The sequence below is a fragment of the Lytechinus variegatus genome, chromosome 8 (genome assembly GCF_018143015.1).
Source record: "Lytechinus variegatus isolate NC3 chromosome 8, Lvar_3.0, whole genome shotgun sequence".
Lineage (NCBI taxonomy): Eukaryota > Metazoa > Echinodermata > Echinoidea > Temnopleuroida > Toxopneustidae > Lytechinus > Lytechinus variegatus.
Genome location: NC_054747.1, coordinates 29,116,865 through 29,134,870, shown reverse-complemented (window position 1 = coordinate 29,134,870; position 18,006 = coordinate 29,116,865). Strand labels below are relative to the sequence as shown.

General features: G+C 35.1%; 1 protein-coding gene across 1 annotated transcript in view; it reads right to left on the bottom strand.

The window, feature by feature from the left end:
• The window catches only part of LOC121419630 (nidogen-2-like), a 55,006-nt gene continuing 37,000 nt past the window's right edge, over positions 1–18,006 (bottom strand). The window contains exons 9-12 of the mRNA XM_041614087.1: positions 16,860–17,036; positions 15,104–15,280; positions 14,075–14,177; positions 1–293 (exon numbers count right to left, since the gene is read on the bottom strand). Coding sequence (XP_041470021.1) covers positions 77–293; positions 14,075–14,177; positions 15,104–15,280; positions 16,860–17,036 — 674 coding nt within the window. The 3' untranslated portion in view covers positions 1–76. The remainder of the gene's footprint in view (positions 294–14,074; positions 14,178–15,103; positions 15,281–16,859; positions 17,037–18,006) is intronic.

Genomic DNA, 18,006 nt, shown 5'->3' with positions numbered 1-18,006 from the left:
CTGTTAACATTTTCTTTTATGGAAAGGGGAGACGAAGGGGGGAGGGAGCTACTCACGTGATTTCGCTTGACACCATTTAGCAGATAGACAAAGATAGACAGCAATTACTTTTACTTTGGCGTGTTCGAAATGCTTCTTCACTGAATTCAGTATAATCTGACCAATTGGATTCATTCTCACCTTCTCCTGGATCTCCTACGTAGCCTTCATTAACAATGTTGGGTTGCTGAGGTGGGTGTGCATCCTCAATCATGTCAATATGGCATCTTTGTTGCTCTTGAGGAGGTTTATCTCTGTCAGCCGCAATGCAATATATAGAAATAAGATTTCACAAAGGGATTTTTAATACATTAATACTACTTATAAACACGGCATTTTTAACTAGAAATTTGACGCAATCGGAAATTCATTTAATATGATTAATTTTAATATCGTGAAGAAGCCAATATAATTAAGACCTTTGAACCAACTCGCATATTTAATGAGCTGTGACCTCTGACCTGCGGACTCCGAGTTCAAACTTATACTGTATTTTGGAGTCATATACCTACACAACAAAAACTTTTACATCCATTTAATATTTTGCAAGGTATTGCGCGGAAACCAACTCGCATATTTAATAAGCTGTAAACTTTGATCTTTGACCTGCGGACTCCGAATTCGAACTTAGCCTGTATTTTGGTGTCATCTACCTACACACCAAAAAATAAATAAATCCATAGAAAAATTTTCGAGTTATTGCGCGAAAACCAAGTTGGGGAACGGACGGACAGGGCAACGCTCAATGGCCATTTAGGAAAAAAAAATATCTTTGACAATCAAGGATAATATCAAACTTACAAGAATATATTCCTTAAGGGTCAAATTCACCTAAGATAAATGCTGATTTGAAGCAACGGAGAAAAATCAGACGAGCACAATGCTGAAAATGTCATCAAAATCGAATGTAAAATACGAAATTTATGATATTTCAAAGTTTCGCTTATTTTTCACAAAATAATTATATGAACGAGTCAGTTACTTCCAAATGAAAGAGTCGATGATATCACTCACTATTACTTTTTTGTTTAAATTATACAATATGAATTTGACAATTAGGACCTACTTGCATGAACAAAAAAAAATGTTTAAATAATGGAAATTCACGTGTTCATAGAAGAATGAAACTTCATTTCACATGACAATGATGAGAAAATAAAAATATTTCTTATTTCATATAATGAAATACAAAATAGATAGGAGTGAGTGATGTCATCAGTTCCCCCATTTGCATACCGACCAAGGTGTGCATATAACTGTTTTGTGAAAAGAAGCAAAACTTCATAAACATGTCAGAACTTTCTTATTTTACATCCGATTTTATGAAATTTTCAGGGTTATGCTTGTTGGCTTTTCCCTTTGTATTCAAATCATGTTTCAGTTGGGGTGGATTTGTCCTTTAAAAAAGTTTGAAATAATATACCTCAGCTTCAAGTTGAAAACCCTTTAGATATCTTTAAATTCCCTAATCTACTTAATAGAAAACATATGGCAGTGAGTCCAAACTTAGCGGACGGTCATTATCTCTAAAACTAGACAATATCATTAAAATCTGACATCATCAACGTAAAACGCGACCTAAAAGTACCCTTTGGCGAAAGTTTCTTCAGGATGCGTGCAGTATTCATGAAAATGTGGACAAAAGATCGGCAAATTTGTCGCCGTTAATTAGCGCCCGTTCCGAAGAAATCTGATATTCTCAACGAGCATCACAATATCATGATTTTGCAAGCAGATATAATAAAAAAAATGTAAGTTCAATGTGGTACTGACTGATTCTTTAGCATTTTGTCGTCAATCTTATTTTTTCGGAACTGTTTTTTTTTCAGCACAGTGCGCATTCATCGATCGGAATAGAATTTTGAGATCGCGATACCCCTTGACCTACTTAACATTTTCGTCAATGATTTCATAGTTTACGATCATGCCGTCAATGTGATAACAGTTTCTTTAATTGGTTTTGCATAAATTGTAAATATGTATACCAATCTAAGCCTGAATAATATTGTTGAAATGTCTGCAAAGTTTGGACACCCCACCATGCATTTATTTAATACCATTATTGCAATTAAATCACATCAAAGATTTCAATGAATGCACTGTTTCCAAAAAGATTGATTTCTTCCTTCAAAAATATCTCTCAAGAATGTGCCGAAGTGCGTATAAAAAAAGTTAACATTTAAAAAAATTCCTGTAAAATTACACATTTGTAATGTCCTGAATATTTTTTCCACATTTTAACATGGGTACAGATCCATTTAAGGAAACGACGATATAACTGTCGAAAAATATTTCCGCTTAAGAGAGCACTATCTACTTTGAAAAGTGAATGAAAATGATTTGCGCAAAACTTTGAAATAGTTATGCGAATAAAATCAAGAACACGTGGAATTTAGCTAGTAAACTTGATTTGGAGGTATCTTTTGCCTTTTAAAACTTGTTTCCTTGCCCAAAACACTTTGAAGAGTGCATTGCGCCCACCCGACCCACATACACTGAGGCCATCGTGACGATAATTGCTTTACACCGAGCTGTGATTTACATGAAATGGCTTAGGCTTGATTGACATTTTGTTTATCATTATCAAGCTCGGAAAAGTGTGGAGAAACAAGTATTAAAGGTAAATGTCAGTTTTGGTAACGATATCAAAATGAGTTCGAACAATGAAATGACCACCAGTGTCTGTTTGTATAAATAAAGAGTATGTGCCTTAGGATTCTGGAAGAAATTGTGTAATTTATGAGAGTTTGTGCCAAAGGATTCTGGAAGAAATTGTGTAATTGATGAGAAATTGGCAAATAAGCACAGGGTTCGGGTCAAGCGTCGGGCACGAAATTCAGAGCAATAAAAATAAACTGTCCCACGTGCGCTTATCTGTGTTGGTAATCTTCAATCTGAATATTTTCAGCGTAGATTTCAAGATTTCACAAAGTTCAGTTTATGTGTCTGTACCAGATCTAGATCCTCGATGATATACTGACAATTAAGCCTGGTTTTACAGACTTTCTCATGAAATCAGTGTTTACTGCAACTACTGGCACTTCTCTTTAAATAAAAAATGACACGTAAACCCACTTTGAATCATTTATTTATTTATTTATTCAAATATATTTATACAGGATGACAAGATCAGTTAAAAACTGTTTTACATCATGGTCCTGACTAAAGACTAATTGAAAAAATGCTGGAGATATCTGATATAAATTTTTGTTCATATTTAGTAATGTCCTCAGATCCGCCTGCCACAAAAATGGTAAAGGTTGTGCTTACTAAGTGTTGAAATTTTCTATTTGGGTGGCAAAATTGTTACAAAAAATGCTTAAATATATCCGCTTTATTTCAATTGACTAAAAGTGCAAGAAAATGTATGGGAAATGTTTCGCAGGGTAAATTTGATTTCGCCCTTTCCCCTTTACACAGCGTGAAACGACCATTTCTGCGCAAGCATATTTCTACGAGCAATAACCCACATGTTGTATATTTTTTCAAGAATTTTTGAAAGTGTAAACTTTTTTGATACACACTGTATAGTATTATAAAGAAGTAACCATTCAAATTTATTACCATTTTAACTTATGACAAGAAAGCTTGGAAACGGGAGCAGTCCATACCCAGTACAGACAAAATGTGGTGCAAAATAGCGAGAAAAATATAATAAACCGCCACGCCTTGCTTGTAGATGTACAACTTTAACGTGCTGTCGTAGCCCGACCGCGCTTTTCCGTTTTACACCCTGGCGAAGGCATTTTCCGGAAAAGTAGCCAAAAAGCGACTAGTGAAGAGTCTACGTCTACGTTTGTTTACATTGTCAGCTGGGCGCGCAATCCAAAATCCGCACCGAAGTTATCCGCAGAACATACCGTACTTGCAAATGCAGCTGAGATTATACTTTCCAGGTTCAATACGAATGTTTGCCTTCATCATTTGCCTTGCCGATTTGCTGATATCTGTCTTTCTCTCTATCTGTCTATATATCTATCTCTCAAATTCTATCTCTATCTATCTATGTAACTGCAGTATCTATCTATCTAATAATCTTCTCTGTCTCTCTCATTCTTTATCTAACATCTATCTATCTCATATTCTCTATCTCTCTCTATCTATCCATCCATCTGTCTGTCTTTCTCTATTTCTCTCTCTCTCTACCTACCTATGTAACTACAGTATCTATCTGTTAATTTGTCGCTCTTCTCTCTCATTCTTGATCTATCTGACATCTATCTCTCAAATTATCTATCTATCTCTCTATCCATCTATCTATCCATCTGTCTATCTTTCTCTATTTCTCTCTATCTATTTATGTATTTTTAACTAGAGTATCTATCTGTTAATTTGTTAATAATCTTCTCTGTCTCTCTCATTCTTTAATTATCTATTTAATATCTCTATCTATCTATCTATCCATCTGTCTTTCTTTTATTCTCTCTATCTATTTATCTATCGATTTTTTAAACTTATCTATCTGTTAATTTGTTAATATTCTTTGTCTCTCTCCCTCTTTATCTATTAGTAGACCGGCCAAACCTCAAAAAGTGCTCTAGATAAGGATTCGACGGCAAAATTTGTTAATGCTTGGCATCCCAGCTAATAGTCTTGCAAAAATACCCAGGAATAGCGTACGGCCGGATGCCAAGCGCAATTTTGCGTGAAAGTGTCATTTTTAGCGTAAAATCTGAAAGACTGTCGAAAATCACGCATTTTGATATTTTGACGGATTATCATCATATTTTTGATTATCTTTGATATGAAATTATTTTTATTCAGAATTTCAAATTATAAGTCTACTTAATATGCATTTCAAATTTGAATATTACACACACTTATATGGCACAGGGAAACATAAAACCGCGATTTCCTCGAAATAAAAGTTTGTGAAAACTATCAATAGTTTGAAGTTTTTTTACGCAACATAAATTCTTCGATTGAAATGCGTTTATCCATCGAATGTATAGTAAATGTCCTAGTGCCACAAATATTAAAAGAATTTTCAAGTGAGATGGTAGATATCTCATTTTATGTTATCCGAAAGGAGACAATGTGCATTTTACCAGGTGCGCATTTTGAAAGAAAAATTGAAAATACCGTACATTATGTACATAATTACATGTATAAGTACATACTAAAGCGAGTTTTTATTTACATGTATAAGTCCATAATAAAGCGAGTTTTTAATTGGATAGCACAATTTGTCAATTCCTTGCATCCCAGCCAAAAGTCTTGCGGAAATACTGAGGAATAGCGTACGGGCGGATGCCAAGTGCACTTTTGCGTGAAAGTATCATTTTTAGCGTAAAATCTGAAAGACTGTCGAAAATCACGCTTTTCGATATTTTGACGGATTATCATCATATTTTTGATTATCTTTGATATGGAATTGTTTTTATTCAGAGTTTCAAATCATAAGTCTACTAAATATGCATTTCAAATTTGAATATTACACACACATATATGGCAATATGAAATATAAAATCGTGATTTACTCAAAATAAAGGTTTGTAAAAATTATTAATGGTATAATGTTTGTGTTCCGCATCTCAATTTCGTCAAGATTTAGTGCTAACCGAATAAATACCTAATAATTGTTGTCATGTCACATATAGTGAAAACAAATACTGAAATAAGATGCAAGATATATATCATTTTATGTTATATATGCGAAATATAACAATGCACATTAATTTATGCGATGCGCATTTCTGATAAAAAAGATAAACAGCACACACTAAATATTACATCGATATTGCACATATCTTATATCACAGGATTATACAGGATTATGTTTGCTTTTGTAGAGTTCGATCTTCTTGCTATTTCCACGAATGAATTGGTGCTGAACTTAAATCTACCTGTGGCGATATTCAGAAATAAGTCTGATATTTAATTTGCCGTCACCATGGTAGCATTAATTTTACAGGAATATCTATATCCAAAATCATAGAAAACATACATGTATGAATAAAGCGATTGTATTAGCATTTTTAAACCACTCTGTCAATCTACATTTTACTTCAGTTATTTGATTATCAAAGTACATTAAAAAAATGGCCGTTGCACGGCAGTACCTATTTTTTGTCTCGCCGGCATAGCAGAGCAGGACTAAAGGAGCCACTTCTCCGGTGGAGGTGACGGTAGTTTTGAAATAACAGCGTCATATCAACCTTGTAATCTTAACCAAAGTTACATTTTTCAAAATTTCATTATAACTTTGAACGTATAGAAAAAAATAATGACACTTTAATTTTAATGACACTTTAATATTCATGTATTACTGATCGTCTTGCACAAGTTTTAGATCACATGATTAAGTTCAAAAGTCATTTAGAGTCACTGAACTTTGGCCATATTATGGAAGCTTAAAAGTGCCACCGAGATGTTGAGATAATTATCTCATCATGTTGACATCTTGTAGAAGAGATGATGAGATGACAAGATCCCGCATCTCATCATGTTGACATCTTGTAGAAGAGATGATGAGATGACAAGATCCCGGATCTCATCATGTCAACATCTTTTAGAAGAGATGATGAGATGACAAGATCCCGGATCTCATCATGTCAACATCTTTTAGAAGAGATGATGAGATGACAAGATCCCGGATCTCATCATGTCAACATCTTTTAGAAGAGATGATGAGATGACAAGATCCCGGAACTCATCATGTCAACATCTTTTAGAAGAGATGATGAGATGACAAGATCTTGGATCTCGTCATGTCTACATCTTTAAGAAGAGATGTTGAGATGACAAGATCCCGGGATCTCGTCATGTCGTCATCTTTTAGTTGAGATGATGAGATGACAAGATCTCGGATCTCGTCATGTCGACATCTTGTAGAAGAGATGATTAGATGACATGATCATGGATCGAAGATCTTGTCATCTGACCATTTCTTCTGAAAGATGTCAACATGACGAGATCCGAGATCTTGTCATCTCATCATCTCTACTAAAAGATGACGACATGACGAGATCCGGGATCTTGTCATCTCATCATCTCTTCTAAAAGATGTCAACATGATGAGATCCGGGATCTTGTCATCTCATCATCTCTTCTAACAGATGTTGACATGATGAGATCCGGGATCTTGTCATCTCAACATCTCTTGTAAAAGATGTCAACATGATGAGATCCGGGATCTTGTCATCTCATCATCTCGTCCAAAAGATGTTGACATGATGAGATCCGGGATCTTGTCATCTCATCATCTCTTCTACAAGATGTCAACATGATGAGATCCGGGATCTTGTCATCTCATCATCTCTTCTTAAAGATGTTGACATGATGAGATCCAGGATCTTGTCATCTCATCATCTCTTCTTAAAGATGTCGACATGATGAGATCTGGGATCTCGTCATCTTATCCTTTGCTATCAAGATGTCGACTTCCCGAGATAATTATCTCAACATCTCGGTGGCACTTTTAAGCTTCCATACCCTATGGGTGTATTTTTTTAAATGTCATAACTTCTTATTTTTATTGATCTAGTTAAAGATTACACTTGAACATAAGGGTATTTAAGCATCATCGATCATTTTGCACACATTTCAGTTCACATGATCAAGGTCATACGTTATTTTGGTTCGATGAGCTATGGATGGCGTTTTTTTTAATTATTAATTTCAGTTGTTTCCAATGTCCTGCTGCTATAATTATTATGTTAAAATATGAATAATAAATGTTATTTGGTCTTTTGCATTGCAAATTATAATTTTCATTCAATTCATTTTACTTCATCAAAGTTTTTGCATTTGTTATTATCACAGGTCCATGTTATCCTGGTCTATAAGACGGGGGCCGGACAGCCCGACCCTGGGCAGCCCTGGACATACCAATGCCCTTTTGGGAAATGCAGTTGTACGACCATCTATATATTACAATATATGCGCTGGACGCTGGTCATTAGCCTTTAGATTTGTTTGTCATAATGGTCGTGCGACGGCATTTCCCAAAATGGCAATACACTGTGATGAAATGCGCTTTAAGATTTGAAATGTGAACTTTTAAAGTGAATTTTAAAGGACAAGTCCATCCCAACATAAAATTGATTTGATTGAAAAGAGAAAAAAAAAATCCAAAAAGGAATTCACTGAAAATTGACAGAGTGGTTTAAAAATGCTAATTCAATCGCTTTATTCATACATGTATGTTTTCTATGATTTTGGATATAGATATTCCTGTAAAATTAATGCTACCATGGTAACGGCAAATTAAATATCAGACTTATTTCTGAATATCGCCACAGGTAGATTTAAGTTCAGCACCAATTCATTCGTGGAAATAGCAAGAAGATCGATACAAAAGCAAACATAATCCTGTATAATATCATGACGAGTATCGCACTGATATAAGATATGTGCAATATCATGAATATCGATGTAATATTGTGCGCTGTTTATTTTTTTATCAGAAATGCGCATCGCATAAATTAATGTGCATTGTTATATTTCGCATATATAACATAAAATGATATATATCTTGCATCTTATTTCAGTATTTGTTTTCACTATATGTGACATGACAACAATTATTAAGTATTTATTCGGTTAGCACTAAATCTTGACGAAATTGAGATGCGGAACACAAACATTATACCATTAATAATTTTTACGAACCTTTATTTTGAGTAAACCACGATTTTATATTTATATTGCCATATATGTGTGTGTGTAATATTCAAATTTGAAATGCATATTTAGTAGACTTATGATTTGAAACTCTGAATAAAAACAATTCCATATCAAAGATAATCAAAAATATGATGATAATCCGTCAAAATATCGAAAAGCGTGATTTTCGACAGTCTTTCAGATTTTACGCTAAAAATGATACTTTCACGCAAAAGTGCACTTGGCATCCGCCCGTACGCTATTCCTCAGTATTTCCGCAAGACTTTTGGCTGGGATGCAAGGAATTGACAAATTGTGCTATCCAATTAAAAACTCGCTTTATTATGGACTTATACATGTAAATAAAAACTCGCTTTAGTATGTACTTATACATGTAATTATGTACATAATGTACGGTATTTTCAATTTTTCTTTCAAAATGCGCACCTGGTAAAATGCACATTGTCTCCTTTCGGATAACATAAAATGAGATATCTACCATCTCACTTGAAAATTCTTTTAATATTTGTGGCACTAGGACATTTACTATACATTCGATGGATAAACGCATTTCAATCGAAGAATTTATGTTGCGTAAAAAAACTTCAAACTATTGATAGTTTTCACAAACTTTTATTTCGAGGAAATCGCGGTTTTATGTTTCCCTGTGCCATATAAGTGTGTGTAATATTCAAATTTGAAATGCATATTAAGTAGACTTATAATTTGAAATTCTGAGTAAAAATAATTTCATATCAAAGATAATCAAAAATATGATGATAATCCGTCAAAATATCAAAATGCGTGATTTTCGACAGTCTTTCAGATTTTACGCTAAAAATGACACTTTCACGCAAAATTGCGCTTGGCATCCGGCCGTACGCTATTCCTGGGTATTTTTGCAAAACTATTAGCTGGGATGCCACGCATTAGCAAGCATTAACAAATTTTGCCGTCCAAAGTATAAAAAATCGTTTTGGCCGGTCTACTATATCTAACATCTATCTCTCATCTATCTATCTCTATCTATCCATCTGTCTGTCTTTCTCTATTTCTCTCTATCTATATATCTATCTATCTGTTAATTTGTCTATCCTCTCTGTCTCTCTCATTCTTTATCTTTCTATCTATCTAACATCTATCTATATGTCTCTCAAATTCTCTATCTCTCTCCTTCTCTAGCATCTGTCTGTCTTTTTTTCTCTCTCTCTTTGTTCGTCCATATTTCTATCTACAACATCTCTCCCTCTATCTAGCTATCTATCCTCCCCCCCCCCCTCTCCCTCTATATATCGACCTCTCTGTCTCTCCCCCTCTCTCTATTTTTCTATCTATCCATCCATCTCTCCCTCTTTCTCTCTCTTTCTATATATCTATCCACCTCTCTCTCTCTCTCTATTTCTATCTATCTGCCTATCTTGTCTCTATCTATTTATCAGTCTTCTATATCTATCTTTCGGCAGCTTCTAAGTGTATCAATCCATCAAACTTCAATTTGTCTTTCCATTATAAGTATCTGTTTATTTTGATTTTGTCTGTCATTCTATTCATTTAGTTAATAATTTATTTTTAGAAGAAAAAAAAAATCATAAACAAAGCGACTGCAAAAGCATGTTTGGATTTCACTCCTGACTGCCGCTCTCTCTGTACATGAAGTGCCGGGGAACTCTGTGCTCTGAGGTGGACTCGCCTGTGTCGCACGCTGCATGCAACCAGCGACGTGTGTAGACTCTTCACTAGTCGCTTTTTGGCTACTTTTCCGGAAAATTCCTTCGCCAGGGTGTAAAACGGAAACGCGCAGCCCGACCCTGTCGGCCTAGCTGATGCTACCAAAGCCTAGCAGGCTAGCCGCTGTGGCTGCTGTTAGGGAGAACTCGTAGATCTTACCTGTCCGATTCCTATAAGCTTCAAGTGACAACCATTATTTCTAACGAGGGTTCCTCCCTTAAAACAATTCCAATCTCAACCCAAGCTACTTTAATATCGCATTCATCTGCTTATAACAAAAACTCTGCAAGAAAAGTATCTGAACCATCCTGTTATTGAATAGGGATCAGAATTTAGAACTTGCAAGAGAGCGTAACACTGAGTTGTGCAAAGGTATGAAACACAAAAATGAGAATATGTTACTAGCCAAATGCACTTCATAACTCGGGGGGGGGGGGAGAAATATTCATAACCAAAACAAAATATTTGGGTAAAAAGCATTATAATAACCAGTCGAGAAGCGAACCAATTGATAGTCCAATGTCATTACATAGGGGATCCATGTCAATTTTGCGATACTATCTACAGGTTAGCTCTGCCAACAAGGGCAGAATGATCCGAAGTCATCGTAGACAACACTTTGACATCGTGGATGTCGTCGGAGCCTGAGTCTTTAGTGAAAAGTATGTCCACCATTGGCGTAAATCCGTCTTGATGGGTGGGGGATGACTGAAATACTTTGGCATTTTTTTGCAATCTTTTTTTTAACTCAAGTGCTAGGAAATATATTTGGTTTATATTGACTTGAAAACGGGATGTTTTAGTGCAACGGGATTATATATCTCGTAAACAGAAAATGCGAGCACCAGGAACACTGAAGACGTAGGCCCTGGGCAAATTATGTTGCATGAAGTTATGATAAAAATGTTTCTTATGTAATGCAACATAACATAATTATATTATAATATAACATTATAATGAATAATATTTTCTTTTTTCCCACTGCATTTCTCTTCCTTTCTCCCTCTTTCCTCCATTCCCGCCTTTTCCCCGTTTTTTGTCAGACGATGGGGGGGGGGACGTGCTTCCACCCCCCCCCCCGTAGTTACGCCACTGTTTGTCTATATGGCAAATACCCCTCCAATATTATTGTCTTTTTTACCCCATGATGGTTTAATGGTTTTAATAGAGATAACATAAAAATTGACATTCCATCTTAACCCCTTCTCAAAGACCCCAACATTGATGAATGGGAAGAAACGGGGATTTCTCTTCAATGTAATGATAAGGACATAAGTATTTCGTTTGGAAATGGTGAACTGGCTCTATATTTGCATTGTATGATTCAATAATATTGTTTTATTTGTTAAGCGGTATTTCAGGAAGAATTTTCACCAATACAACAACATCTCTTTGATCTTTTTTTTTTCATTTCTTTCGTAAAAAGTGTGGGGATGATTGTACAGGCCCTCCCCCCCCCCCCTCCTGGAAAAGTGGGGGGGATATATCCCCCATCCCCCCGTGGTTTACGCCAGTGATGTCCACGGTATGGCCGGCACGGTGTGTGGCTCCTTGAACATGCTGCTTAAACCCTCGAGAATCAAGACCATCCAAGAATGACTTTGCAACATTATCATTTGGGTCATCTATGTGTACAGTGTACATTAAAATCCCTGAATAAAATAGTAAAGACGCCATTAACAGTTACAATTTCCATGAGAGTTAAAAACTCTTCCAAGAAGATCCTATTTTAGAAGCTCTTACTCGTGGAAGGAGGGGGGGGGGGTGGGTGATGAGCACAGTATAACCTAACGACAGAGGAGGCAGTGAGCTTCGGGAAAATTTTTGATTTGGATTTACAGTACACCGTATTGTTGATTTATAAAGAGCAAAAATTGAGGATACACGAGGATGGTTTGTGAAGTCATAATTTGGCAAAGAGGATTTAAGATCTGCCAAAATGTACGCATCTGTACTGTTGTCCCCCGAGAGCCATGATTCAGGTATGCTATACACCAAGCTAATTATCAACAACTAAATCAGTAAATGTGTTGGTTTTATTGGTCAGAGACCGACCGTGCATTGCACAAGCCAATATTGAGGCCAGATTACGATCTTGGAATCCTACGCTTACGTCCGAGATGAGTTCGACGTCGTCGACCGATACCAAGATCCCAACTCTGTTCCACACAGGCTGAGCTAATAGCTGGTGTGGATGACCGTTCAATTGGTATAACGGATAATCGCGTCACATGATACAGTTTTGACCAATCAGAGATAACAATCTTAGTATGATGTATGATAATATTGGAGTTAGGTGGCCACTAGGGGAACTCGTATAAACATTTCCCTCTCCCCCTTTCGTTCGTTCTTCTGCTCCGGTGTTCAATCTCTTTGTTATTAATTCTCTGTTCAATTTTCTTCTCCCTCACCCCTCCCTTTTTGTTTCCCTTTATATATTTGTGTTCTTCTTTCTTCTCACCATTGATCTTCTTTTTTGCCGTCTTTGTACTCCTTTCTTACCCTTTCCCACTTATAATGTCCTTTCTCTTCTTTTCCTTCTGTCTTTTTGTTCCTCTTTATTTTGACCGGTCTATATCTTACTTAGATCTAGACCTAATTTCAGTTTGGTAAGCCAAGCATGTATTGTTGTATGACGCCTGGTTGACTTAAACTTTTAGATATGCTCCAGAATTGTGTGTAAAGCATACTAATTTCAAAATTTCAGAATTTAATGTACACTAAATGTTAAAACTTAATTTTAAATCATGAACATGTATTGTGCAACAATTTTTTTCTCATATTTTTTAACAGATCATAAAAGGTCAGTTGTTGCAATGTTGTTCAATCCTAGTGGAGGGCTAAGTTGCACCGAGTCGACATATGAATCCACACATTCGTGTAGTATTATTTGTAACGACATGAATTGGAACGTTTCGGCACGGCACTACAATAAGATCACGGCCTCGGCTCTGGCGTGGGTTATCTACACTTGTTTGGGGTAGCGAAATTTAGCTGACGAACGATATCACATTCACAACTTTATATGTCCATAGTATTTTTTTTTCAATATGCAAACTTAAGATTTATATGATATTTGACTTCAAATCTCCTAAAAAAATTATCTGTCAATAATTATTAAACTTCAACATTATTTAAAGAGGTACCCGGGATGAAAGTATGTAGAGTAGCTAATTGATGCAGAATAAAATTAATGGAGCCAAATGATTTTATCAGATGAAAATTTGACAACAAAAAAGCAAAGTTATCGAAAGATTGGCAAAATGTTAAGAAAACAGCTACATGTATATGCACGTCAAGAATATTCATTAGGTAGACTGATTATGTCACATCCCCACGTTCCTTTTGTGTGAATGATTATGTCCCCCTTATGATCAAGAATCAATATTGTAGCCAATGCATTAAATCAGTTGACAATCCAACCTGGTTATTTCTTGGGAGGGGGATGGAACAAACGTATTTTCTTATGATAAAATATTCTTGAAGACATGCACAGAACTGTTTCATGGAAAAGGTGCAAATAATTGAAGTGTCACAACTTTGTTATTCATCCCTTGTCCGAGTTTTATCTTTTTTTTTGGGGGGGGGTGGTATGATATTTCTTAACTCTATATATATCTTAATATATATATATTCTTAACTCTACATATATTCAGCCTGGAGTACCCCTTTATTAAAGGAATCTTATTTGCAAACGTACTTGATGAATTTGCAACTTAGGTAGCCAACTGCCAAAAAGATCAGTATTCCCAGTATTACTCCCATGGCAATGGCGGCTCTAGTAGCATCGGAAGGACCACCACCTGTTTATGCAAATGAAAATATAATTATTTTTTGATGATTTATTAGCGCGGAGCAAAGAATTAATAAGGCCATGTAATACTTGTAATGACATATAATTCCCACCCACTTCATCGTATTCACTTTTATTCGATCGTAATATTAGACTTTCCCCTTTCCAAATTTGTTTGACATGATTCAGGTTTGTTTCCCAGCCATGCCAGTGTTAAAATGAATTTAATTCACAGGTAATACTGATTCAAATATTAACAAGAAAGCAGACCTAGCGTTAGAAAAAAGTGGTAGTGGTAATTGTATGATGATGACGATGAAAATGGTGATGATGAAAAATACCAATAACAACAACCCAATAAAAGATTAAATAGTGATAAAACTCGTGCTTTGGTGAACCCCAAATTTAAGAAAAAAAATCGTCTCATTACTTTTTAAAACTCGGAATTTCTTGTGCATTCAATCAAGTACTTCTGAGGGTTGTTGTTGATTAATTTAACAAGTTATGTATCCTTTTAAAGCTCATGATGTGCTTTTTCAAGCTGTATGAAATTAAAAAAAATTGTTTTGGGCGACTTATTGATGCATTTAGTTGTCATACATGCATTTTAACCTACGTAGTAGAAAATAGCCCTCATGGCTTAAAGTTCAGGATATGGCATTATATTTTACTCGTTATATTTGTTCAGCTTTAAAACCTGGTACGGATAATAGGGAGAGTGTTCCTTCCAAGGAGCATCCCGCTAAATTACATGTATAAATGGGGAATAATATTTGACAAATTCCTTGAGAAAGCGAATAAGAAGTGTAACAATTAACAGTTAATCATTTAAACAGATGGATGCCATTTTCAGAAACTAGAATATCATATCTAATTACCATGTATATTATGTGTGTGGGTGTGTGTGTTAATGCATATGTTTGCATGTATACATACCTGATGCACAATCAAGGACATCCGGCTGTGTCCAATTCCCAAATACCACATTACATTGCAATACTACATACGCGTCACTCTCGTCGCACTGCATAATCACTAAATCACCGTGTCTGTAGATGTCTTGGGGTAGAACCACGTGAGTGGACGGAAGGGAAGGGATGGGACAAGTTTTCTCTGTAAAACAAATTGAAATTTATAAATATAAGGGCGATGAACAACATAGTAAGATCTAAGCCAACGTTAACACTTGGGTTTATGAACTTCAACAGGGATCTGACGTTTATAAAGCAAAACTGTTATTCTGGTAAAGCAGATACGAACTATTGGCGTCATCTCGAATCTTCAGCTCATCATACCTGGCTAGTTTCCTGACCCATAATGCTAGTGTAGTCTTGTAATATAGACTAACCTGAATGATAACAATTGTAATTAACTTCTCAATTCATTCATACTGCAATAATTGTGTTACCAAGTAGCAAAACAATTATTTTTCCTCTCAAAACATTTTAGTATCTCTATACAAATAGAATTACACTGTAAGAATGAAGTGCTAATTTGGAACCTACAGTGCTTGTATAGTTACTGCACTACGAGTGCTGATTTTCTAGTTTAAATTTGAACTAGGAAATCAGCACTCGTAGTACAGTCACTATACATGCACTGTAAGTGCTAAATTAGCCCTTAAATCTTTTTACAGTGCATACGTCAATTTATTCTCTGTATTATTAGTAGACATCTGAAAACGCATATTCTAAGACTATGTATTTATAACACACAGTTAATGAGAGAACACTCACTGTTTACTCCCCCTTTAAAATGAAGCAATGGGATATGAGTAAAATGGTTTAAGAAACGGATAACCTTGTTTTTAAAATAAAAATAATGGCGTTTAAAATTTTAACCAATACATTATCTAAAGCGCGTGTTAGAGGCTGTCGTATGCTAATCTGTAAGACAACTACACTCTAAAAATAACGAAGAGCTGGTTTGGCTCATAAAGAGCGTGTATAACTGTATAATGACTGCACTTCGGCGTGCTGATCCGTCCAGTTCAAATTTGAATGAAAGAAAATCAGCACTCCAAGATGCAGTCACTATACAACGCTCTTTAATAGCTCTTGGGTTTTATAAAGTGTACACACTCTTTAAAGCGGGATCGAGAAGGGGTACGAAATAAAAAATAACCGAATTCAGATAATTTGCATATTTAAACTACCCTTCAATATTTATCATTGAAACGATTGATTTTCAGCAATTGCATATAGAAAAAAATCGTTGAATGAAAAAAATGAAATCTGCTATTACAACAAACTAATGAATAGAATCAAATCGGCGAACAAAATCACAATTATCGCTATGGGAGTGCAACTGATATGTTATTCATATGTGTTTATTACCCTGTCACTTATCAAGTTCGAAGTTCGCTTTACATGTATTTTATTTCAACTCAATTTAATTTCATAGCAGTTCAGAACAAGAAATATATAATAAACAAACTAATCAATTGAAAATAATATGAAATGCATAAAATATGGCAAGGCATAATACATAAGTAAATATCTCTGGGGAACACTCAGCAATTATGATTATCACATAAATATAAAAAAAGGAAAATAAATATAATGTACATTGAAAATAAAAGTGTACAATAAAAGATATACTTGGGGAAATCTACTAGAATATCATATCTAATTACCATGTACATCATGTGTGTGGGTGTGTGTGTTAATGCATATGTTGCATGTATACATACCTGATGCACAATCAAGGACATCCGACTGTGTCCAATTCCCAAATACCACATTACATTGCAATACTACATACGCGTCACTCTCGTCGCACTGCATAATCACTAAATCACCGTGTCTGTAGATGTCTTGGGGTAGAACCACGTGAGTGGACGGAAGGGAAGGGATGGGACAAGTTATCTCTGTAAAACAAATTATATAAACATAAGGGCGATTAACCAAAAATAAGGATATAATCCAACGTTAACACTTGGGTCTTAGAACTTCAACGGGAATCTGACACTTGAAAGCGAAACTATTATTCTCTTAAAATGAAGCAAATGGGATATGAATAAAATGGTTTTTAAAAGAAACGGATAACTTTCTTTTGAAAATGAAATGGTAACGGCGTCTGAAATTGTGTCCAAATCCATTATCTAAAGCAAGCGTTGGAGGCTATTGTAAGTTAACCTATTATGCAACTACCTACACATATATAAAGAAAATGAACTCGACATTAACGCTCATATAAAATTGACCTACCACATGTGCTGCTTACAATACGCCATAATTATGTCAGAGATTTCTGTAATGTTTTGGTATACATATTTCCAATGTGTTTTTTAAAAATCCGTACCTTCTTCGAATTGCATTTGACTTTTGTTTATTTTTATTGTGGAACATTTGTGACGTTCATGCACGATTAATTTTTACAGCAAGTAATCACCTGATAAATCATCACGAGGATGGAGTTGAACTGAATGGTTATTTTTTTAATAAAACCGGTTTTACGGATGGCTTGATATAGTTATATGTAAAAGCACTGTGCATCACAGGTTTCATGATTAGTCCAGGATAGAAGAGGCGTAACCTTGTTTTTTATATATACAATATTTTTTGATGGTTTCTTGTCAATTCGAGGGTGCTGATTACGAATCTCAATGATGCCACTCGTGTAACCTTGAGCATTTTCCGCTAATTGGCAAAATCCAATGTGGCCGCCAAAATATGCAAATTACCCATAAAAAAACTAAAATTGTCCGCACATTCGCTACGAAATGCATGAAATTGTGTGGCAGGAGTGAGATACTCCCTGAAAAAACAATTGTCGACAAAATATTTATTTTCCTCAGATTAGCTATCACAAAAGTTAGCACTAAAATTATTAAGATT